Source organism: Puma concolor, chromosome B3, assembly GCF_028749965.1.
Source record: "Puma concolor isolate L17-30 chromosome B3, mPumCon1.1.hap2, whole genome shotgun sequence".
NCBI lineage: Eukaryota > Metazoa > Chordata > Mammalia > Carnivora > Felidae > Puma > Puma concolor.
Window position 1 is genome coordinate 89,395,043 of NC_141672.1, and position 26,059 is coordinate 89,421,101.

At 38.6% G+C, this 26,059-nt stretch overlaps 1 protein-coding gene across 4 annotated transcripts in view; it reads left to right on the plus strand.

Moving 5' to 3' along the window:
• Positions 1-529: 529 nt before the first annotated feature.
• The window catches only part of WDR76 (WD repeat domain 76), a 61,733-nt gene continuing 36,203 nt past the window's right edge, over positions 530-26,059 (plus strand). The window contains exons 1-5 of one of the 4 annotated variants that reach the window (XM_025919228.2): positions 531-843; positions 1,479-1,889; positions 10,187-10,279; positions 12,195-12,250; positions 25,204-25,330. In XM_025919228.2, the coding sequence (XP_025775013.1) occupies positions 592-843; positions 1,479-1,889; positions 10,187-10,279; positions 12,195-12,250; positions 25,204-25,330 (939 nt within the window). In that variant the 5' untranslated portion in view covers positions 531-591. Of the gene's footprint in view, positions 844-1,478; positions 1,890-10,186; positions 10,280-12,194; positions 12,251-25,203; positions 25,331-26,059 lie in introns of all 4 variants that reach the window. The other 3 variants (XM_086710556.1, XM_086710557.1, XM_086710558.1) reach the window with 3 other exon arrangements.

The window sequence follows — 26,059 nt, forward strand, 5'->3', positions numbered from 1 at the left end:
ACCGTGCTGTCCAGAGTAAATCTGATGGGAAACCAATTGTTTTGACTCATGGCAACCGGGGCGGGGGTTAATATGGCTGTAACTAAAAATTACAGGGCACTAAAATCTTATTTATGTTACTTTGTGATACAAAAATGATTTCACAACCTTTCCCAAGCCTTTGGGCTTTATACGGTCATTATTAGGATCTTAGTTAATTGGTGGGCATATGATCAAGTAAAATTTAAATCAGTTTATCAACTCTTGAAAAAAAATCAAAATACTTCCCTTCCTAGGAAGAAGGTAGTATGGTAGCCATATGGCATAATTTTCTCGTGTTGGGGTTATAAAGAACCAGGGAGCCCAGGTAAAGGGTGCATGTTGATTTCGATTTTCCCCGCTCTCTATCCATAAGTGCGTCTGAATCTTTTCCAGGCTCCCATTGCCAGGCAAGGTGGTTTTTCCAAGGTGGCGCACAAGCGCCATTGTTTTTCAAAGCGAGATACTGGCATCAGCAGCATCAAAAATCCCGGGATCAAAGGTAAAAATGTGGATTCAGTCCAATCGCATCCCTAAAGAATTTGAGTTTTGATTGAGGCTGGTGAGCTTGACATGTATAGAGACCACCGTAATGCCCGTGTGCGGAGGCCCCTCCATCGGCCAGCTGGCGTCAGAGCCGGTCTGCGCAGCCCGCCAGGGCCCGCCCCCGCTCCCGTCCCCGCCCCGCTGCTCCTCCTCTACCCCCTCCCAGCACCTCCCGCCGAGATCTTGGCGGGAAGACGCCCGCTGCTAAGCCGCGAAAAGATGGGGTCGCGCTCAGCCAGCGAAGAAAAGGCGGGCTCCAGACAGCGACTCCAGGTGAAGGTGAGAAATGTCTGTTGTTCTCGGCTGTACTCCTGCCTCAGTGTTCGCGAGGGATTGCCGGGCACAGGCCTGGGAGGACACGAGGATTTGGCACCTTCCACCTTCGCACTCCAGAACTATTTTCAAAATTGCTCCTTGGGGCATCTCTCAACTAATGGGTTTTTCGGGGGTGTTGCTTCAAAAGATAATTGAGGATACCTGCCCTGATTTTCCTCTATGGAAACTAGACCTTCAGTGTTGAGGAAGGTTTTTACCAATAACCCCCAAAATAGGGGCAGAGTGGGATCAGGGACCCTGCACTTGCTTTTGAAGCGGTTAATGCCGGCTTCTCACTCTGGAAATTCGTTACTCAGAAACTGACAGTTGCCATAGTCTCCTCAGTTATAAATGTAGTCATTATATTGTTATATGTCTGCAGACTCATGGGTAAGAAATGCGCCCAGTATAATAATTAAATTCAGGCTATGAATTGGGTATTTAGATTATGGTGGGGAAAAAAGTTTCCTTACAAGCTAACAGTTTGGATTTATATTTTCATCAGGAATTAAGAATTAGATTTATTTTACACAGATCTGTAAGAGGAGGCATAGGATCTGGGGTTTTAATGCTCTGCTTTCTTTTATTGACCCAAATAGGTGAATGAATATAAAGAAAACCAAAACATCACTTGTGTATCTCTGAGACCAGTACAGACTACAGTTTTAGGAAAAACACCTAAGGTGTATCTTGTCCCGTTTTCACTCAGTAATTATAAGTCAGACCAATTTAAGCACCCCAAATCCCTATTGAATAAGAATTCTAACAATGAATTTGTATGTAAGAAATGTAAGAAGACTGAAATAAGGAAAACTTGCAGGAGGATTTTAACTCCAAAGATGGAAGCCACATCCTCCAAGACAGAATCCACCTTGCAAAAATCATCCTTAGATGTTTGTACTGAAAGTAACAAGCGACAACACAAGAGCACTTCAGATACAGTGATTCCCAGTGTTGATATGGAAAGCATTCAGAATCTAGACAGTGATGAAGATACCACACTAGGCCTGGTAAGAATTTAATTACTAGCTTATTCAAGTTTTTCTTATTTTACAGTTTGAAGTTCTGATAAGCTTACACAGTCCAGGGTCTATGTATATTTAATTGAAATTTTATTTTTTAAATGCTTAACAGATTACTTCCTTGGTTAATTTTGCTCTTGGTTTTGATTTGTCCAGGAGAGGATTGACTTAATTTTCATTCTGTTTCCCTTTTTCTTCCTCTCAGTTTTTTGTAAATATTTTTGGGTTTACTCATGCTTTATGGTGTCTTGCTCATTTTTACATATTTACGCACAATGTGCCAGAAGAACTTGGCCTGGGGACGTATGGCGTTTGAGTGACCCTTGATATCAGGGCAGGAAAATTATCATTAGTTGATTAATATAGCTGAATATTTCCTCTAAGTACAACAAGGGGAAAAATGATGGAGTAGAGAAGATACATGGAAAAAAACCTTATTAGTTCTATTTAAAATAATAGTTTGAATCAGTTTAAGAAATTAGGCATCTAATTTTGGAGCTTCTATTACCTATCAGGGTGTTGTACTTCATTTAAAGTGACATATTTTGGGGCGCCTGGGTGGCGCAGTCGGTTAAGCGTCCGACTTCAGCCAGGTCACGATCTCGCGGTCCGTGAGTTCGAGCCCCGCGTCAGGCTCTGGGCTGATGGCTCGGAGCCTGGAGCCTGTTTCCGATTCTGTGTCTCCCTCTCTCTCTGCCCCTCCCCCGTTCATGCTCTGTCTCTCTCTGTCCCAAAAATAAATAAAAAACGTTGAAAAAAAAAAAAATAAATAAAGTGACATATTTTGTGCAAGACAAGATGAAACCATACCACATGTCAAAAAGTTGATGGAACAGAAAGTGATGGTAGAGAAAGATAGGATAATTGTGGTGGTGTTCTTTTGAAATAGGAATAAAATTTATGCTTTGTTGTCTCAGAGATAAGAACTAGGACCTTGATGAGAACTCATGGGTTAAGTCATTAGTGCATTGGATTGGGGATTGAAAGCTTAAGTTTTAGACGTGGCTGCTTCTAAGACACCTTGTGATTGTAAGCAAATTGCCTCTAAGTGAGGGAATTCAATAAGGCCCGAGATTCTCAACCTTTAGCCTATATCAGAATTGCCTGGAGAGTTATTAAAACTCCATTGCAGGGCTCCATCACTAGAGTTTCTGATTCAGAAGTTTTGGAGTGGGGTAAGGAATTGGCATGTCTAACACGGTTTCCTAGAGATGCTATTGGTTCAGACTGGCATTTTGAGAACCAATGGATTAGATTATTTCTTTGGCCTCTTTGACTATAAGATTCTCAGTATATGAGGCTAAAGTAGATTTTTATTTTTTAATTTATTTTAAAGTTTTTTTTTTTGTTTTTAATTTTAATTCCAATATAGTTACCATACAATGTTATATTAGTTTCAGGTGTACAATATGGTGATTCAACAATTCTGTATACTACTCAGTGCTCATCATAAGTGTACTCTTAATCCCCTTCACTTATTTTACCTATCCCACTACCCACCTCTCCTCTGGCAACCATCTGTTTGTTCTTTATAGTTAAGAATCTGTTGTTTGGTTTATCTGTCTCTTTTTTTTTCTGTGCTTATTTGTTTTGTTTTTTAAATTCTGCATGTGAGTGAAATCATATGGTATGTGTCTTTCTCTGACTGACTTCACTTAGCATTATACTCACTAGCTCCATTCATGTTACTGCAAATGGCAAGATTTCATTCTTTTTAAAAAAAAATTTTTTTTAATGTTTATTTTTGAGAGAGAGAGAGAGAGCGAGCGTGAGAGGCGGAGGGGCAGAGAGAGAAGGAGTCCCAGAATCTGAAGCAGGCTCCAGGCTGTGAGCTGTCAGCACAGAGCCCAACATGGGGCTCGAACTCACAGACTGTGAGATCATGACCTGAGCTGAGGTCAGACACTTAACTGACTGAGCCACCCAGGTGCCCCATGATTTCATTCTTTTTTAAAATGACTGAATAATACTCCATTTCATGTATATACCACATCTTCTTTTCCTTTTTTTTTTTAATTAAGATTTAAATATTTTTTTAAGTAATCTCACCCATTGTAGAGCTCGAACTTATAACCCCGAGATCAAGAGTGCCATGTTCTGCTGGCTAAGCCAGCCAGGTACGCCCCCACCCCCCGATCTTTATCCATTCATCTATCGAGATTTTAATTTGATTTAAGGATATAGAGTCAGAAATTAGAACATTTCTAAGTAAGTACTGAAGCTAGTCAAGTAGAGTTATAAATGCCCAGCATACATTTTCTTCGGACAAACTGAAAGATCTAACATCTTTTATATGACATTTCATTCTTTTCTCTTCCTTTTCATTAGTTATGTTTTTGGAGTTAAAATGACTAGGTTTTGTGGTACCATGCTTGAGAAACAATATTTTATTTACAAGCTTATTTCTTCTCCAAATGAGGGGAGGCTTTTTTCACAGCACAGACAAGTGTATTAGCCTATAAGTCTAGAATTTTATTCTGTTTTCTGGGAAACTTGGAAAATTTTATCTCTCAGCACTTTTAGTAAATGTTTTAACTTGATAGAGAATTTCTTAACAGTTAGCTTTATTTTAAGTTTTGAAAACATTTTGGGCTTACAGAAGAGTTGCAAAAATAATACAGAGAATTCTGATATACGTGTCTTTCACATAGCTTCCTATTGTGTTAATACCATACATAACCATAGAACACTTATCAAACAAAGAAATTAACCTTGGTAGAATAATATTAACTAAAGTACAGACTTGATTAGGATTTCACTGTTTTTTTTCCCTAATATCCTTCTTCTGTTCCAGTATCCGTTTAGGATTGCACAATGCATTTAATAGCCGTGTTTCTGTAGTCTCCTCCAGTCTGTGACAGTTCCTTAGTCTTTCATAACCTTGGCACTTTTTTTTAAATGATTTTTATTTATTTTTGAGAGAGAATGAGTATGAGTGGGGGTGGGGGGGGGGAGAGGCAGCAAGAGAGGGAGACACAGAATCTGAGGTGGGCTCTAGGTGCTGAGCTGTCATCACAGAGCCTGATGCAGGGCTCTGACTGGTGAACCTTGAGATCATGACCTGAACTGAAGTCAGATACTTAACTGACTGAGCCACCCAGGCGCCCCATAACCTTTGGCACCTTTAAAGAGTACTGAATAGTCATTTTATGTAATGTTCCTCAATTTGAGTTTGTCTATTTTCTCAAGATTATATTAAGGCTTTGCATTTTTGGGGAAGGATACCACAGAAGTGAATGTGCCCTCCTCAGTGCATCATATTAGGGTGTCTGTGATGTTGATACATTTTACTGGTGATGTTGACCTTGATCATTTGGCCAAGGTGGTATCTGTCAGGATTCTCTAATGGAAACAATATTTTTCCCTTTGTAATTATTAAATATTTGGAGGGAGATGGTTTGAGACTATGCACGTATCTGGTTTCTATCATCAAGTGTATATTTTTATTGAAATAAATTTTACATAACATAAAATTAACTATTTAAAAGTATACAGTTCAGTGGTTTTTAGTATATATACAGTACTGTACAATCATTACCACTGTCTAGTTTCAGAATATTTTTTTCACTATGAAAAGAAACCCCTGCCAATTAACAGTGACTACCAACTTCCCCACCTCCCTAACCCAGCCCTGGAAACAGCTAATCTACTTTCTTTGTCTATATATTTGCTTATTCTGGACATTTCATGTAAATGGAATCATATAGTACATGGCTTCTTGTGTCTGGATTCTTTGAGCATAATGTTTTTAGGGTTCAGTCTTTCCTAAAAATTAATTTTTTTTTAACACTTACTATTTTTAAGAGACAGAGACAGAGCAGGAGTGGGCCAGGGTCAGAGAGAGAGACAGAATCTAAAGCAGGCTCCAGGCTCTGAGCTGTCAGCACAGAACCTGATGTGGGGCTCGAATTCATGAACCATGAGACAATGACCTGAGCTGAAGTTGGATGCTTAACTGACTGAACCACCCAGGCGCCCCTAAAAATTAATTTTTTAAATATTTGTTTATTTTGAGAGAGAAAAAGAGAGGGAGGGAGGGGCAGCGAGACAGGGAGATAGAGGATCCAAAGCGGGCTCTGTGATGAGAGCAGAGAACTTGACACAGGGCTTGAACTCACGAGCTGTGAGATCATGACCTGAGCTGAAGTCTGATGGTTAACCAACTGAGCCACCCAGGCACCCCTTGTATGAATTCTTAAAGTATTTTCTATATATAAGGTCATATTTTGGCAATAAAGATGGCTTTATTTTTTCCTTTTCAATCTGGATGTCTTTTATTATTATTTTTTCCCAATTGTCCTGTCCTATTTGTCCTAGAATTTCCAGTACAGTGTTGAATAGAAGTAGCAAGAGCAGACATATTTTCTTAATCCTGAGCTTTAGGGGAAAAGCTTTCAGTCTTTCACCATTAAGTATGATGTTAGCTGTGAGAAACATCTATTTTCAAGAAACTTTTATCTCCAAGTGATTATAGATTCATAGCAATTTGCAAAAATAGTATGGAGAGGTATCATGGACACTTCACCCAGTTTTTCCCAATGTGTACATCTTATATAACTATATCACAATATCAAAACTAGGAAATTCACATTGGTACAAGGTGTGTGTATAGTTCTGTATCATTTTATCACATATTGTTAATACAACTATCACCATAATCAAGATAGAGAACTATTCCATCTCCACAAAAATCTCCGTTAGGCTAATTTTTAAAATTATTTATTTATTTTAAGTAGGGTCCAGGCCCAATGTAGGGCCTGAACTCATGACCCTGAGATCAAGAGTTGCTTGTTCTACCAACTGAGCAAGCCAGCTGCCCCAGGCTATTTGTTTTTTTGTTTCCAGGCTTTTTTTTTTCTTTTTTTTAATTTTTTTACATTTATTTATTTATTTATTTATTTATTTATTTTTAATTTTTTTTTCAACATTTTTATTATTTTTGGGACAGAGAGAGAGCATGAACGGGGGAGGGGCAGAGAGAGAGGGAGACACAGAATCAGAAACCGGCTCCAGGCTCTGAGCCATCAGCCCAGAGCCTGACGCGGGGCTCGAACTCATGGACCGCAAGATCGTGACCTGGCTGAAGTCGGACGCTTAACCGACTGCGCCACCCAGGCGCCCCGACATTTATTTATTTTTAAGAGACAGAGATAGAGCACATGTGGGCGAGGGGCAGAGAGAGGACACACAGAATCCGAAGCAGGCTCCAGGCTCTGAGCTGTCAGCACAGAGCCTGATGCGGGGCTCGAATTCACAAACCGTGAGATCATGACCTGAGCCGAAGTCGGGCACTCAACTGACTGAGCCACCCAGGCGCCCCACCAGGCTATTTCTTTGTAGTTATGCCTATAGCTCTCCCTCTCATCCCCCTTTGCCCCTGACAACTGCTAATTTGTTCTTCATATCTACAGTTTTGTCATTTTGAGAACAGTACATGAATAGGTTCATACATTGTTTGCATTTTTGGCATCAAGCATTTTTTTTTTAAGTTTATTTATTTTGAGAGTGAGAGAAAGCATGAGCAGAGGAGGGGCAGAAAGAGGGGAGAGAGAATCACAAGCAGGCTCTGCACTGCTAGTGTGGAGCCCAATGTGGGGTTTGAACTCAGGAACTGAGAGACCATGATCTGAACTGAAGTCAGACGCTTAACTAAGTGAGTCAACTAGGTGCCACAAGCTTTTAATCCAAGTTATTTCTTTGATTATTTTTTTTAAATAATTTTTTAAAGTTTATTTATTATGAGAAAGAGAGAATATGAGTAGGGGAGGGGCAGAGAGAGAAGGAGAGAGAGAGAATCCAAAGTGGGCCCTGCACTGCCAGCTTGGAGCCCAAAGTGGGGCTTGAACTCACGAACCGTGAGGTTGTGACCTGAACTGAAACAAAGAGTTGGTCACTTGATTGACAGAGCCACTCAGGCACCCCTGATTTTTTTTTAAGTTTATTTTGAGAGAGAGAGGGAGAGCACGTGAGTGGGGGAGGGGCAGAGTGAGAGGAGAGAGTGAGAATCCCAAGCAGGCCCAGTACTGCCAACATGGAGCCCAATGTGGGGCTCTAACTCATGAACCATGAAATCATGACCTGAGCCAAAGTTGGACACTTAACTGACTGAGCCACCTAGGCACCCCACTTCTTTTATTTTTTAAACAAAGCATCCCTTGTTTTGTGGATGCAATAACTTTTTTTTTTAATGTTTATTTTGAGAGAGAGTGAGTGAGCAGGGAGGGGCAGAGAGAGAGAGAAAATCTCAAGCAGACTCTGGCACTGTCATTGCAGAGCCCAGTCTGGGGCCTGAGCCCACGAACCGTGAGATCATGACTTGAGCTTAAACCAAGAGTTGGATGTTTAACCAGTTGAGGCACCCCGGTGCCCCAGGATGCAGTAACATCTTAAGTGTCTGAAGATAGTGGAGTTTTTTTTAACTTCTTTTCCCTATAATATGTTTACTTCGAGTGCCCCCTTTCCTGATGTTTTTTGATTGGTCTTCCTCTTACATGTTGTAAGTTTTTGAGAGGTGGGTAATGGGTAAGAATAGTTTGAATTACACATACCACTTAAGAAAACTGATCATTTGTCTTAGTAAATTTTCTTCTGTCGTAAGTAGAATCATTTAAATGCGCTCCTTTGATTTCAGTGTGTAGCATTTTGAAATAGAATCTTAGAAAGCCTTTGATGATGATGATGGTGATGTTTTTCTCTGAAAGCAGTTGTAAAGGCGATGACAACATAACCTTTTACCTTTGCTGTCATTGTTATTTTGTGTGTATGAGGAAAATTTTTTATTTTGGTCCAAGTAATACATGTACATCCACATTTAAGTCTTATAATTCCACACATGTATACATATACATGTATATATATATACACACACACACAAAGATAATTTCATATGTACACACACAGATACTCAGAAACAAACCAAAACACCCAGCAGTTTTCTGCCACATACTTCTCTGTGATTGTTGCTGCCCAATAGCCAAATTGCACTTTCAGCTGTTTTAGTTTTTATTCCCTCCATGTTATCCGTTGACTTAACATGGAAGATGAAGACTTGTTTCATTCACACTATGCCTTATGCACATGTGCCTACCCACTCCTTTCCCTTCTCATCTCCTTATTAGGTACAGCCCAAGCTCTATCAGAGTTGTAGGAAGGAATTCTAATGGCTTCATATGTATATATATTTTTTTCAGGAAACATATCCTGGGGCCCTTCATCTTTCTACTTCATTCTGGACAGTTTAACCCTTTTTTAGCCTTTCTTTTTACCATTTTCCTTTGAATTTCTTTTATCTCTCCTCTACTGGAACTTCTGCATCCTGGATTCTGTCTTGGGTCTTTCTTTTTTTAGAGTATTCTTCCATTTTGGTGAAATGCTGCTTATAGTAGCTTCCTGAGAAAAGGTGTATGAGAGGTAGTTTACATGTCTGAAAAAATCTTTATGCTGTACATTTGATTGATGGATTAATTGGATTTAGAATTGTAAGTTGAAAATAATTTTTCCTTAAAATTTTAAACACACTTTTCTATTGTCTTCCAGTTCCCCTCGATATTGGGAAGTTAGTGTCATTCTGATTCTTGTGTGATTTTTTTTTCAAACTTTTTAAAATCTCACTTATCTCAAGTGTTAAGAAATTTTGTGATAATGTGTATAGACTTTGATCTTTTTTCATTTGTTGTGCTGCATACTCATTGGGCCCTTTTAATCTGGAAACACATGTCTTTAGTTTTGAGAAACTTTCTTATATTATATCTCTAATAATTTTCTCTTTCATTTTTTCTGCTCGTCTTTTTTTACCTCTATAACTATTAGTTGGATATCAGACCTGCAAGCTTGATTTTTTTATTGTCTTTCTTCCCATGTGTTTATCTCATTTGTTATTGTTCTTTTTTTTCTAAATTTTCTTAATCCTTTCAGTGAATTTAAAATGTTCTGTTACTGAGTGTTTTCTGTTTTGTTTAATAAAAAGTTAACTTTGAGTAATAGTACAGTTAATGCCCAGTAGGAAATAATTTGCTATTAAGTTACACTACTTGACTTCTGATATATCACTTGTTATCTAATCGAGAAGCCATACAGATATCTTGTGATTATCCCAAATTCAAACTCTTACACTCAGTGTCCAATGCAGCAAAGATTATGTGCCATTTGGTACGATAGCATGAAATGAATAGAACAGGTACAATTTGAAGGAAAGTATACATTTGAGAATTCAACACCTTGTTTTGTGAGGTGCTTTTGCTATGGATCATGCAAAGTAACAGAATTTTTTTGGTGTAATTTCATAGGATGAATTTTCAGGATTGTCACCGTATGAAAGGAAGAGACTGAAGAACATATCAGAAAATGCAAACTTTTTTGCTTCTCTTCAGTTGTCTGCGGTTTGTGTGGAATTTCTTTTTTTTTATTTAAAAATTTTTTAATGTTTTATTTTATTTTTGAAAGAGAGAGACGGAGTGTGAGGAGGGGAGGGGCAGAGAAAGAGGGAGACACAGAATCTCAAGCAGGCTCCAGGCTCCAAGCTGTCAACACAGAGCCCGATGCAAGGCTCAAACTCATGCCTACTTAAGTCCGATGCTTAACCGACTGAGCCACCCAGACCCTCTTGGAATTTCTAATTAAAAGCAAGATGCCATTCTTGCCAGTAGGTCAATAAAATACTGGTAGTATCAGGTTTCATAGTGTCAGATAAGGGAGGGTAAAATTAGGAGCAAGTTTTGCACTTAATAGGAAGTGGTTACCATATTTTATTGATTTTAAGACTTTTTAAAAAAATTTTAATGTTTTTGAAATTGGCATCTGGAAACTATTACTGGCAGCTCTCTCCCCTGCCCCACTGTTGTTGGTACATAAAATAATGGTGTCTTATGAGTGGTTGTCTTGGATTCAGAGGAACAGGGTATGTTCTGAGTGATTGCTTTACCTAAAGGATAAGGGAGATGTAGGAGGAATGAATTGAGGGATGTGTGGTATGGGAGTGAAAGGACAAGCTTTTTATTTTTATTTTTTTAAATCTTTAGCTTTAAGAATAGGTGGAAATATGCTTTGTATAGTGAGTTTTTTTTTTAAGTTTTATTTATTTATTTATTTATTTTATTTATTTATTTATTTATTTATTTATTTATTTATTTATTTATTTATTTTGAGAAAGAGGCGCAAGTAGGCGAGGGGCAGAGAGAGAGGTGAGAGAGAGAATCCCACAGAGCCCAACACGGGGCTTGATCCCATGAATGGTGCCATCATGACCTGAGCTGAAATCAAGAGCCAGGTGCTTGACCAACTGAGCCTCCCAGGTGCCCCAGTATACTGTGAGCTTTAAGGATAAATGGTCAAGATAATATGCTAATGTTTTATAATCATCATGACTAAAGGTATAATTTACATTATGTCTTCACACTGGGGGTAAAACTTTGGTGTATGAGAGAATAGCTCTTTATTATTATTATTTTTTAGTAAAAAAAATTTTTTTTAACATTTATTTATTGAGACACAGAGACAGTGTGAGCGGGGAGGGGCAGAGAGAGAGGGAGACACAGAATCTGAAGCAGGCTATAGGCTCTGAGCTGTCAGTGCAGAGCCCAATGTGGGGCTCAAACCCACAAACCATGAGATCATGATCTGAACCAGGAGATCATGATCTGAGCCAAAATGGATGCTTAACCCACTGAGCCACCCAGGTGCCCTGAGAGTAGCTCTTTAGAAGGGTCTTTAGGAGGGCCTATGACATTTTCCTCCAAAAGATAGCAAGCTGTTAGCTTTATTAAATTATTATTTGAATTCTCTGACTGCACATTCCCAAACATTTGGTATGTGTTTGTAAATTGAGGGAAGGGAGGGTGACTTAAAATAAGGGACTTAATTGTTTAGTCATTAAAAGTTGAAAATTAATCAGAAACTTAGACACAGTATCTCTGATTTTGACTTTAGTTAACAGAAATTATGTTTTAATTTATAGAAGCATAACATCACTTTTCTGGAAAATATCAAAGTAGGATTGCCTATAGTAGAAGTTAAACTTTTTAATTTACAGTAGTATATTTGGTGAAATGTTTAATGTTTAATCATGTAAACTCATTAGCAACTTGGTTTAAGGTATCAGAATGTCAGTACTTTAGACAGTATTATTTACTTGCCTTTATTATTAATAGTATATTTGTCTCCTGTCTTACCAAGAGCAGGTATCCTATCTTGAGAAACTTTATTTCCTGTATAGATTTTACTTTAGTGTCAATAAAGCAGCATACTTAACAATTTATAAGGTAGTATCTTTATATGTGTGTTTTGTGTATTTTGCAGTCAGCTGCAAGGCTCCGTGAAATGATAAAAAAGAGACAGCCTCCTGAATCCAAAAGGTACAAGATTTGGTTTATAATGCCTACACCCTGATGTATTGTTGAGTTATTTATAATTTGAAAAAACAGTTACCATAGTAAAATAAGTAATAGATCAGAAACTATAATCTTAAAACTGTTGTTCCACATCTTCACAAGCATTTGGTAGTGTCAGTGTTCTGGATTTTGGCTATTCTAATAGGTGTGTATTGGTATCTCGTTGTTTTAATTTGTTTTTCCCTGATGACATGTTGTAGAGCATCTTTTCATATGCTTCTTGCTATCTATATATTACTTTGGTGAGCTGTATTTTATGATCTTTGGCACCCCCCCTTTTTTTTTTTTAACATTCATTTTTGAGAGAGAGAGAGAGACAGAGCATGAGCGGGGGAGGGGCAGAGGGAGAGGGAGCACAGAATCTGAAGCAGGCTCCAGGCTCTGAGCTGTCAGCACAGGGCCCCCCTGTGGGGCTTGAAATCACAGACTGTGAGATCATGACCTGAGCCAAAGTCAGACGCCCAACTGACTGAGCCACCCAGGCACCCCTCTTTGGCCCATTTTTAATAGAGTTGTTTGTTTTTATTGATGAATTTGAGAGTTCTTTGCATATTTTGGATAACAGTCCTTTATCAGAAGTGTCTTTTGCAGATATTTTCTCTGGCTTGTCTTCTCATTCTCTTGATGATGTCTTTTGCAGAGTGGAAGTTCCCAGGGTCACCTAGGTTTTCTCCTGTTGTCTTCTACAAGTTTTATAGTTCTGTGTTTTACGTTAGATTTGTAATCCATTTTGAGTTAATTGTGTGAAGGGTGTAAAGGTTGTGTCTAGATTCATTGTTTTGCATTTGATTGTCCATTCGTTCTAGCACCATTTGTTGAAAAGACTATTTTTGCTCCATTATCTTGCCTTTGCTCCTTTGTGTAAGATCAGTTGACTCCCTATTCTGTTCCATTGATTCGTATATTCTTCGTGAGTACCATACTGCCTTTAAAAAAATTTTTTTTTAAAAAAAATTTTTTTTTTTTAAAAAAAAATTTTTTTTTTTCAACGTTTTTTATTTATTTTTGGGACAGAGAGAGACAGAGCATGAACGGGGGAGGGGCAGAGAGAGAGGGAGACACAGAATCGGAAACAGGCTCCAGGCCCTGAGCCATCAGCCCAGAGCCTGATGCGGGGCTCGAACTCACGGACCGCGAGATCGTGACCTGGCTGAAGTCGGACGCTTAACTGACTGCGCCACCCAGGCGCCCCCCAAATTTTTTTTTTTTTTAACGTTTATTTATTTTTGCGACAGAGAGAGACAGAGCATGAACGGGGGAGGGTCAGAGAGAGAGGGAGACACAGAATCTGAAACAGGCTCCAGGCTCTGAGCAGTCAGCACAGAGCCCGACGCGGGGCTCGAACTCACATACCGCGAGATCATGACCCGAGCCGAAGTCGGACGCCCAACGGACTGAGCCACCCAGGCGCCCCTAAAAATTTTTTTTTAATGTTTATTTTTATTTTTGAGACAGAGAGAGACAGAGCATGAGTGGGGGAGGGGCATAGAGAGAGGGAAACACAGAATCAGAAGCAGGCTCCAAGCTCTGAGCTGTCAGCACAGAGCCCAACGCGGGGCATGAACCCACCAACCGTGAGATCATGACCTTGAGCTGAAGTCGGATGCTTAACCGACTGACCTACCCAGGCGCCCCGGCATTCCGGGATTAAAAAAATTTTTTTAAATTTATTTTGGAGTGGGGGTGAGGGTAGGGGCAGAGAGAGGAGAGAGAAAGAATCCAAGCAGGCTTCGTGCTGTCAGCACAGAGCCTGACTAGGGCTCTAACCCTCGAACGGTGAGATCACAACCTGAACCGAAATCAAGAGTCAGACACTTAACTGGCTGAACCACTCAGGCACCCCTAACTTGCTGGGATTTTGATTGAGATTGCAATGAATTTATAGATTAAGTTGGAAAGAACTGGCATTTTGACAATATTGAGTCTTTCATGGGATATCTCTCCATTTATTTAGTTCTTTGAGAGGTGTCTGGCTGGCTCAGTTGATAGAGCATATGACTGTTGATCTCAGGGTTGTGAGTTTGAGCCCTATATTGGGTGTGGAGCCTACTTAACATACAAAAATTATTTAGTTCTTTGATTTTGTTCATGAGAGTTTTGTAGTGTACTTCATATAGATCTTGGAAATATTTTTGTTTGATTTATTTTATTAGATTAAGTATTTCATTGTATGGGTACTTATGTAAATGATAGTCTATTTTTAACTTCAAATTTCATTTGTTTATTGCTGGTATGTAGGAAAGAAATTAACTTTTATATATTAACCTTGTATCCTACCACCTTGCTATAATCACTTATGAAGTTCCAGGAGTTTTTTTGTTCATTTTTTAGAATTTTCCACATAGACTATCATGTAGCAAATAGTATTTTTTTTTTTTTTTTTTTTACTTAATAGATTATTAGTTTATTATAAAAGGATATAACTTAGGACAGCTAAAGGAAATGCTGCATAGGGCAAGGCATGGGGAAATGGCAGGAAGCTTCCATGTCTTCTCAGAGTGTGGTACTCTCCCAGCACATCCATGTGTTCACCAACCTGGAAACTCCTTTTTTCTATAGAATTTTACCTTCAAAGTTTATTTATTCTGAGAGAGAGAGAGGGAGTGTGCGTGCATTCATGAGCAGGGGAGGGGCAGAGAGAGAGAGAGGAAGAGAGAATCCCAAGCAGGCTCCACACCATTAGCACACAGCCTGACACAGGGCTCAAACCCATGAATGGTGAGATGGTGACCTGAGCCGAAATGGCTTCATTGACTGAGCCATCCAGGTGCCCCCAACTTTGAAACTCTTGAACAAATACGGTTTTATTTTTCTCTTCCAAATCTGCATTCCATTTATTTCCTTTTCTTGTCTTACTGCATTAGCTAGAACTTGCAGCATAGTTTTGAAAAGGAAGGATAAAATAGTGTTGAAAAGGAATGGTAAAAGAGGACATCTGTGCCAGTACCTGACCTTGGTGGGAAAGCTTGTCATTTCTCACTATTTAAGTATGACATTAGCTGTAGGTTTTTTGTAGATACTCTATCAAGAAAGTTCCGTTCTACTGAGAGCTTTTTTTATCATTAATTAAAAAATGTGTTATATTTAGTGTTATATTTAGTCAGATGCATATTCTGCATTTGTTGATAGGATCATGTGATTTTGCTTTTTCAAAAAGCCTGTTGATGTGATGGATTGCATTGAATGATTTTAATTAGATTATGTTAATTAATTTTTGAGTGTTGAAATAGTCTTGCATACTTGAGATATATCCCATTTGGTTGTGGTGCAGAATACTTTTTATACATTGTTGGTTTCAATTTACTAATTTTTTTGTGGGTTTTGCATCTGCTCATGAGGGATATTGGTCTGTATTTTTTGTTTTATAATATTGTCTTGGTTTTGGTATTAGGATAATGCTGGCCTCACAGAATGAAATAGGTAGAATTCTCTCTGCTTCTGTCCTCTATTTTTTTTGATTTTATTTATTTATTTTGAGGGAGAGAGTGCACACAAGGGAGGAGGGGCAGAGAGAAGGAGAGACAGAATACCAAGCAGGCTCCACTCCATCAGCACAGAGCCCATTGTGGGTCTCGAACTCACGAACTGTGAGATCATGACCTGAACCTAGATTGTGAGTCAGATACTTAACTGACTGTGTCACCCAGGTGTCCCTCTCCATCTATCCTCTAAAAGAAATTGTAGAGAATTGGTACAATTTCTTTCTTAAATGTTTGGTAGAATACATCAGTGAACCCATGTCCGCATTGTGCTTTCTGCTTTGGAAGGTTATTATTGATTTAAATTCTTTAATAATTTCGATTATCTATTTCTAATTCAGATTGTGAGTTTAGCAATTGTGTCTTTCAAGGAATTGTCCATTTCATCTAGGTTATCAAATATGTGGGCATAGAATTTTTCACATTATTTCTTTTTTTTCAACGTTTATTTATTTTTGGGACAGAGAGAGACAGAGCATGAACGGGGGAGGGGCAGAGAGAGAGGGAGACACAGAATCGGAAACAGGCTCCAGGCTCTGAGCCATCAGCCCAGAGCCTGACGCGGGGCTCGAACTCCCGGACCGCGAGATCGTGACCTGGCTGAAGTCGGACGCTTAACCGACTGCGCCACCCAGGCGCCCCACATTATTTCTTCATTATCTTTTTAATGTCCATAGGATCTGTAGTGAGATACATCTTTCATTTCTGGTATTGGTAACTTTTTTTCTTAGTTAACTTTGCTAGAGGCTTATTGATTTTATTGGTCTTTTGAAAGAACTGGCTTTGGTTTTGTTGATACTTCCCCCCCCCCCCCCCCCCCGATGATTTCCTGTTTTTAATTTTATTGATATGCTCAACTTTTATTATTTTCTTTTGCTTACTTTAGATTAATTTGTTCTTTTTCTAGTTTCTTGAGTTGGAAACTTAGATTATTGAATTTTTGACCTTCTTTCCTAATATGTACATTCAGTGTTATAAATTTCCCTCTAAGCACTGCTTTCCCTGCATCCCACAAATTTTGTTAGATGGTGTTTTCATTTTCATTTAGTAAAAAGTGTTTTTTATGCTCTCTTGAGATTTCTTCTTTGACCTATGTGTTATTTAGAAGTGTGTTTACTCTCTGTGTATTTTGGGATTTTCCACGTATCCTTCTCTTACTGATTTCTAGTTTAATTACATTATATTCTGAGAGCAAATGTATGATTTTTTTTCTTTTTTAAAAAATGATTTCTATTAAATTTGTTAAGCTGTGTCTTATGGTCTAGAATGTAGTCTACCTTGGTGAATGTTCCATCTGAGCTTGAGAAAAATGTGTATTCTGTTTTTGAATGAACTAGTCTATAGATGTTGATTATGTCTAGGTGATGGATGGTGTGTTGAGTTCAACTATGCCCTTGCTGATTGGCTGCCTGCTAGATCTCTCCATTTCTGATAGGGGAGTGTTGAAGTTGCCAACAGCTAACATAGTAGAATTATCTATTTTTTTTTTTAAGTTTATTTATTTTGAAAAAGAGAGAGAGAGTGTGTGCATGCACACATGCAAGTGAAGGAGGGGCAGAGAGAGAGGGTGAGAGAGAATCCCAAGCAGACTCCATGCTGTGAGCATGGAGGCTGAGCAGGGCTTGATCTCACAAACTGTGAGATCATGATCTGAGCCAAAACCAAGAGTCAGAAGATTAACTGACTGAGCCACCCAGGTGCCCCAAGTTACCTATTTCTTTTTGCAGTTCTGTTACATAGTTTGATACTCTGTTATTAGGTACATTATGTTTGTTAGCTTGGAGATTTGACCCTTTTATCATTATGTAATGCCCTTCTTTATCCCTTTATAACTTTCTTTGCTTTATCCCTTTATAACTGTCTTTGCTTTGAAGTCTTCTCTGTCTGGGGGTACCTGGGTGGCTCAGATGGTTAAGCATCTGACTTGGGCTTAGGTCATGATCTTGTGGTTCATGTGTTCGAGCCCTCCATCAGGCTCTGCGCTAACAGCTCAGAGCCTCCTTCAGATCCTCTTTCTCCCTCTCCCTCTGACCTCTGTGCACACTCTCTCTCTCAAAAATAAATAAACATAAAACAAAAAAAATTGGAGTCTGCTCTGTCTGAAATTAATGTAGCAACTCCTGCTTTTGATTTGTGTTAGCATGGTATATTTTTCTCCATTCATTAACTTTTATTTTATTTTATTTTATTTTATTTTATTTTATTTTATTTTATTTATTTTTTTTTCAACGTTTTTTTATTTATTTTTGGGACAGAGAGAGACAGAGCATGAACGGGGGAGGGGCAGAGAGAGAGGGAGACACAGAATAGGAAACACGCTCCAGGCTCCGAGCCATCAGCCCAGAGCCTGATGCGGGGCTCGAACTCACGGACCGCGAGATCGTGACCTGGCTGAAGTCGGACGCTTAACCGACTGTGCCACCCAGGCGCCCCTATTTTATTTTATTTTTTAAATTTAAATCTAAGTTAGTTAACATATAGTGTAATAATTTCAGGAATATAATTTAGTAATTCATCACTTACATATATATAACACCCAGTGTTCACATCAAGTGCCCTCCTTAATGCCCATTGCCCATTTAGCCTATCCCCCTACCAACACCCCACCAGTAACCCTCAGTTTGTTCTCTGTGTTTAAGAGTCCATTATGGTTTGTCTCCATATCTGTTTTTATCTTATTTTTGCTTCCCTTCCCCTATGTTCATCTGTTGTGTTTCTCAAATTCCACTTATGAGTGAAATCATATGATACCTGTCTTTGATTTATTTTGCTTAGCATAATATACTGTAGTTCCATCCACATTGTTGCAGATGGTAAGATTTCATTCTTTTTGATCGCTGAGTAATATCCCATCGTATCTATGTATGTATTTTGTGTGTGTAAACATTGGGTGCATGTGCCCTTTCGAATCAGCATTTTTGTATTCTTTGGACAAATACCTAGTAGTGCAATTGCTGGGTCATAGGGTAGTTCTATTTTTAATTTTTTGAGGAACCTCCATATTTTTTACCAGAGTGGCTGTGCCAGTTTGCATTCCCACCAGCAGTGCATAAGGGTTCCCCTTTCTCCCCATCCTTGTCAACATCTGTTGTTCCTGAGTTGTTAATTTCAGCCATTCTGACAGGTGTGAGGTGGTATCTCATTGTGGTTTTGATTTGTATTTCCCTGATGATGAGTGATGTTGAGCATCTTTTCATGTATCTGTTAGCCCTCTGGATGTCTTCTTTGGAAACCTGTCTATTCATGTCTTTTGCCCATTTCTTCACTGGATTATTTGTTTTTTGGGTGTTGAGTTTGATAGGTTCTTTATAGATTTTGGATACTAACCCTTTATCTGATATGTCATTCTCCCATTCTGTCAGTTGCCTTTTAGTTTTGCTGATTGTTTCCTTTGCTATGCAGAAGCTTTTTATCTTGATGAGGTCCCAATAGTTCATTTTTGCTTTTGTTTCCCATGCCTCTGGAGACATGTCAAGTAAGAAGTTGTTGCAGCCTAGGCCAAAGAGGTTGTTGTTTGTTTTCTCCTCCAGGATTTTGATGGCTTCCTGTGTTACGTTTAGGTCTTTTATCCATTTTGAGTTTATTTTTGTGTATGGTGTAAGAAAGTGGTCCAGGTTCATTCTTCTGCTTGTCGCTGTCCAGTTTCCCCAACACGATTTGCTGAAGAGACTGTCTTTTTCCATTGGATATTCTTTCCTGCTTTGTCAAAGATTAGTTGGCCATATGTTTGTCCATTTCTGGGTTTTTTATTCCTTTTTTTTTTTCCTGATGTTTTATTCATTTTCTATGAGAGAGATAGAGAGACAGACAGAGTGCAAGTAGGGGAGGGGCAGAGAGACAGGGAGACACAGAATCCGAAGCAGGCTCCAGGCTCTGAGCTGTCAGCACAGAACCTGGTGCGGGACTCGAACTCACAAACCGTGAGATCATGACCTGAGCCGAAGTTGGACACCCAACCAACTGAGCCACCCCGGCACCCCTGAGTTTTCTGTTCTGTTCCATTGATCTATTTGTCTGTTTTTGTGCCAGTACCATACTGTCTTGATGATTACAGCTTTGTAATACAGCTTGAAGTCTGTAATTGTGATGCCTCCAGGTTTGGTTTTCTTTTTCTTTTTTTATTAAAAAAATTTAAAATGTTTTATTATTTATTTTTGAGAGAGAGAGGCAGAGGTATGAGTGGGGGAGCGGCAGAGAGAGGGAAACACAGAATCCGAAGCAGCTCCAGGCTCCTAGCTGTCAGCACAGACCCTGACGTGGGCCTTGAACTCACAAACCGCAAGATCATGACCTGAGCCAAAGCCGGACTCTCAACCGACTGAGCCACCCAGGTGCTCCTGGGGTTCTTTTTCAACATGGCTATTTGGGGTCTTTTCTGGTTCCATACAAATTTTAGAATTGTTTGTTCTAACTGTGAAGAATGCTGGTGTTATTTTGATAGGGATTGCTCCATTCCTTTACTTTTAATATTTATGTGTCTTTATATTTAAAGTGGGTTTCTTATAGACAACATAAGTTTGAGTATTGTGTTTGATCCACTCTGACAGTCTCTTTTAATTGGTGCATTTAGACCTTGATGTTCAAAGTGAGTATTGATATATTTGGATTAATATCTATCATATTTGTTAATGTTTACTACTTATTGCCCTTGTTTTTTTCCCCCTATTTTTGTCTCCACTATTTTTCTGCCTTTTATGGTTTTAATTGAACGTTTTGCATGATGCCATCTTCTCTTGTTTCTTACTGTATCAGTTACAATTTTTTTCACTGTTTTTTTTGGTTAGTGATTGCCCTGGAGTTTACAGTATAATCTACAACTAATTCACTTCCATTAGAAATTTTTATTTTATTTTATATATAGAGAGAGTGGGGCAAAAGTTGGGGGGAGGGAAGAGAGAGAAAGAAAATCCCAAGCAGGCTCCACATTTATCACAGAGCCTGACACAGGGGGCTTGATCCCACAACCCTGGGATCATGACCTGAGGTGAAATCAAAAGTCAGACACTCAACTGACTGAGCCACCCCGGCACCCCCCAAGTCCATTAAAAAAATTTTTTTTTTAGTTTATTTATTCTGAGAGAGGGAGAGGGAGGGACAGAGTGAGGGAGAAGAGAATGAAAAGCAGGATCCACACTGACAGTGCATAGCCCGACTTGGGGCTTGAACTCGTGAACCGTGAGATCATGACCTGAGCCAAAATCAAGAGTTGGACCCTTAACTGAGTGAGCCACCCAGTTGCCCCAGCCACCCATTTTCAATTAATAGTATATCACTTCTTGGGGCGCCTGGGTGGCTTAGTCGGTTGGGCGTCCGACTTTGGCTCAGGTCACGATCTCACTGTCCGTGGGTTCGAGCCCCATGTCGGGCTCTGTGCTGACTGCTCAGAGCCTGGAGCCTGTTTCGGATTCTGTGTCTCCCTCTCTCTCTAACCCTCCCCGTTCATGCTCTGTCTCTCTCTGTCTCAAAAATAAATAAATGTTAAAAAAAAAAAATTAAAAAAAAAAAACCAGTATATCACTTCAGGGTGTGAGTGAGGTATAGTATGGGCACCTTATAATAACAAAATAATCCTAATTCTTCCCTTTTGTCCCTTGTATCATTGCTGTCATTCATTTCACATGTATAAGCATACATAAGTATATATACATGTTGGTATACCAACACACAAGATATATACATAAGGGTACATAACTAAATACATTGTTGCTATTGTTATTTTGAGCTAGCTGTTACTAATTAAGAATGAGAAAAATAAAATTTTTTTTTTACCTTATTCATTCTTTGATGCTCCTTTTGGTGGATCTGATTTTCAGATCTGTTTTTCTTCTCTCTAAAGAATTTTTTTTTAATGTTTATGTTTTATATTTGAGAGAGAGAGACAGAGTGCAAATGAGGGAGGGGCAGAGAGAGAAGGAGACGGAACCTGAACAGGTTCTAGGGTCCTAGCTGTCAGCACAGAGCCTGACGTGGGGTTTCAACTCATGACCAGTGAGATCATGACCTGAGCCGAAGTCAGATGCTTAACTGACTGAGCCACCCAGGTGCCTGTAAAGAACTTTTTTTAACCTTTTTTGTAAGGCATGTGTACTGGCAACAATTTCTCTTAATTTTTTTTAAAAGTTTATTTATTTATTTATTTTGAGAAAGAGAGAGAGGGAGAAGGAGTGGGGGGAGGGAGGGAGAGGGAGAGACAATCCCAAAGTAGGCTCTGTGCTGTCAGTGCAGAGCCCATTGCAGGGCTCAATCTCACAAACCATGAGATCATGACCTGAGCCGAAATCAAGAGTCAGACACTTAACCGAGTGAGCCACCCAGGTGCCCCAGTTTTTTAAAAGTAAGCTCTATACCCAATGTGGGGCTTGAGCTCAATGTGTTTATACCCTCAATGTGAAGCTTGAACTCATGACTCCAAGATCAAGAGTTGTATGCTCGACCCACTGAGATAGCCAGGTGCTCCTCTCAACACTTAAGATATTTTACTCTACTCTCTTGATTGCATAGTTTACTGGAGTATGGGTATAGTTCTTATCTTTGGCTATAGGTAAGATGTTTTTTTCCTTCTAGCTTCTTTCAGGATTTTTTCTTTCTCTTTGATTTTCCATAGTTTGGAAATGAATTCCTTAGGTGTAGTTTTTGGGAGGCATTTATCTTGCTTGATGTACTCTGAGCTTCCTGGATCTGTTACTTGATGTCGGACATTAATTTGGGGCATTCTCGGTTACTATTTTTTCAAATATCATCTGTTTTTCTCTATTTCTTATCCTTCTGGTATTCCCATTATGTGTATGTTGCACCTTTTGTAATTATCCCATAGTCCTTGGATATTCTGTTCAGTTTTTTTTTCATTATTTTTTCTCCCTGCTTTTTAGTTTTGGAGGTTCCTGTTGAAATACCTCGCGCTCAGAGATTCTTTCCTTAGCCATGTCTTGTCTACTAATGAGCTCATCAAAGGCACACTTCATTTCTTTCACCGTTTTTGATGTCTAGCATTTCTTTTGGTTCTTTCTTAGGATTTCCATCTCTCTTCTTACATTGCCTATCTTGCATGGTGTTTTTTTTTTTTTTTTTTTTATGTGTTAGAGCCCTTAGTATATCAATCATAGTTGTTTTAAATTCCTGTTCAGATAATTCCAACATTCCTGCCATATATGGTTCTCAAGCTTGCTCTATCTCTTTAAATTATGTTGTTTTTCATTGTGCCTTGTGATTTTTTTCTTGATAGCTGGACATGATATGATGTATGAGGAAAAAGAAAGTTTGTAAATTGGTCATTAGTAATGTGTGAGAGGGGAGAGAAAGCATTCTATAGTCCTGTGATTAGGTCTCAGTCATTTAGCACACCTGTATCTCTTAACAGTGAACTTCACAAGTGTTTTAGGTTGTTTCCTCCCCCCACCCCACCTTGGTTGGGAGAGGATGCTAAAAGTGGGCAGGAGTGTGCTCGCTTCGGCAACACATATACTAAAAGTGGGCAGGAGTTGGGTATTTCCTTTCTCTCAGGGTAGACTCTGATAATACTCCAGCAGGTTAGGCTCTGGTTAACTTGTTCTCCTAAGGGCAGGAGTATTTCAGAGTAGTTCTTTTTCCCTTCCCCCTCTGGGAAGCATGAGGAGATTTTTCTCATATTTACTGAAGACCTAGTCAAGCTCCTGGATGTAAATCTCTCAAAATAGTGGGGGTGGTCTCCCTTGAAGGTATTTTTTAAGACTGAATTTTTAAAGAATTGCTTCACAGTAAAATTGAGAGAAAGGTACAAAGATTTCCCATATATTCTTCTGCTCCCACACATGCATAAACTCTCCCATTATCAACATCATTCAGCAGAGTGGTACATTTGTTACCAAGGATGAATCTACACTGATACATTATAATTACCTAAAGTCCATTGTTTGTCTTACAATTCACTCATGGTTTTGTACATTGTATGGGTTTGTACAAATGTATAACGACATATCCATCTTTATAATACACACACACACACACACACACACACACACATACATATCTTTTAAAGTTTATCCATTCATTCTGAGAGAAGGAGAGAGTCATGCAAGTGGGGAAGGGGCAGAGAGAGAGAGAGAATCCCAAGCAAGATCATGATATGCAAGATATGCAAGTTCAAACTCACAAACTGCAAGATCATGACCTGAGCCAAAGTCGGATGCTTAACTGACTGAGTCACACAGGTGCCCCAATATATAGAGTATTTTTACTACCTGTGTTCTCTTTATTCATCACCTTACCACCCTCAAATGTGGCAGTTACGAATCTTTTTGTCTCTGTAGTTTTGCCTTTAACAGAATGTGGTGTATTTGGGATCATAAAGTATGTAGCCTTTCAAATTGACTTCTTTCTCTTAGTATTATGCAATTAGTTTTCCTCCATGTCTTTGCATGGCTTGATAGTTCATTTCTTTTTTTGTGCTGAATAATATTCCATTGTCTGGATGTGTTGTAGTTTATTTGTTCAATTAGTGGAGAACATCTTGGCTGCTTCCCAGTTTTGACTGTTCTGAATAAAGCTTCTATAAAGACTCATGTGCAGGTTTTTGTCCACACTGAGCCCCCATCAATTGGGCAATTACAGTTCAGGTTTTCCTACCTTTGTACTGGTTCCCATTGTGGTTTCTGTTCTTGACTTTCTATTCCAGTAAGCCATGACTCCTTGTATTTCTCTGTCTCTCCAGTATTGAGGTCAGCAGTTTGTACTGTGTCCTTGCCTTGTAAGGAACCTAGAAGAGTTGTTGATTTTTTAATCTGTTCAGATTTTTACTTGAAAAGACAGAATGATGACTTTCAAGCTCCTTATATGTGGAACTTGAAACTGGAAGTTCTGAACTACTTTTTTAAAATGAAAAAATAGTGCATAAAAAAGCAGTGTATTTATATGATTTTAAAAAGTAAACTGTTTGGACGGAAATGCAATGAAACATTTAAATCTCTTTTCCATTTTAGACCTTAGTTCTTCTGGCCTTCTCCCTAGAAGAAACCACTATTAATAGTTTCATGTATATTCTTCCATAGATAATCTTAGCATGTAAAAATGTATGTGTGTACATAACCTTTTTCTAAAAAAACAAATATGTTGAAGCATATTCAACATGTAGCGGACCTTGTTTTTGTTTCTTACATCTTAAGAGTTCATGTCATATCATCATGCAAAGATCTATTTCAATTTTCTTATGGTTGCATATTATTCTGTTAGAGATGTATATTATAATTTATTTTAACACCTCTCACCTCCTCATGATGAACATCTATGATTTTATTTAAAAGCATGAAAAATCATAAGTGCCCAATTAAAGTCATTGTAGTCATGTGCATACATCCTTGTAATGTGTGAGTGTATCTGTGACATACATTCCTAAAAGTTACCTCCTTAATATTAGTAAGTACATATAACTGTTTTATAACTTGAGTTTTTTCCCCACTCCCTTAGAAAAATGCCTAAGAAGAGAGAAAATGGGACTGGATGTAGAAGGTCAATGAGATTACTAAAAGTAGATCCTTCAGGAGTGTCATTACCAGCAACCCCAGCCCAGCCGACATTAATAGCAGATGAAAATGTAAGAAAGTGCAAAAACAATATGTTACTCAATAAAATAGTGAAAAATTTGAAGTGTTTGAAACTAGATTAAAAAGTCATTAACTTATGTTCAATTTTTACTTAATTTAAAAAATGTTTATTTATTTTGAGAGGGAGAGAGAGAGTGTGAGTGGGAAGGAGGCAGAGAGAGAGAATCCCAAGCCTACTTTCACTGTCAGAGCTGTCTGTGCAGAGCCTGATGTGGGGCTGGATCTCATGAACCGTGAGATCATGACCTGAGCCTAATCAAGAGTCAGATACTTAACCAACCAGGCGCCCCCGTACTTCATTAATTTACTGCTGCTGTTTATAGTTTAATGATTAAGATTTCAAAGTCATAAAAACTAGTTTGGATTCTATATTTCTGCAAGCTTATCTGCAGTGGAATTGTGGGTAAATTACTTAACCTTTCTGAGCCCATTTCCCCATATTTAAAGTGGTAATAGTATAGAAACTTCAAAGGGGTGTTGAGGGGGTTAAGTGAAATAGTATCTGTAAAGTTTCTTCTGTTGTGTTAAGGGCTTAGTAAGTAATCAATAAATGGTAGTATTAATGTTATTAATAATAAATAATATGTTATAATAGTGATAGCCCTTTGCTGTGGTATAACTTTGTACTTTTAGTGAGTAGAAAGAGTTTTATTTACGAAGTTTATTGTCTAAATCAGATTATAATTATGTTTTTTATTCAAGAACACCTATGGTTTTTA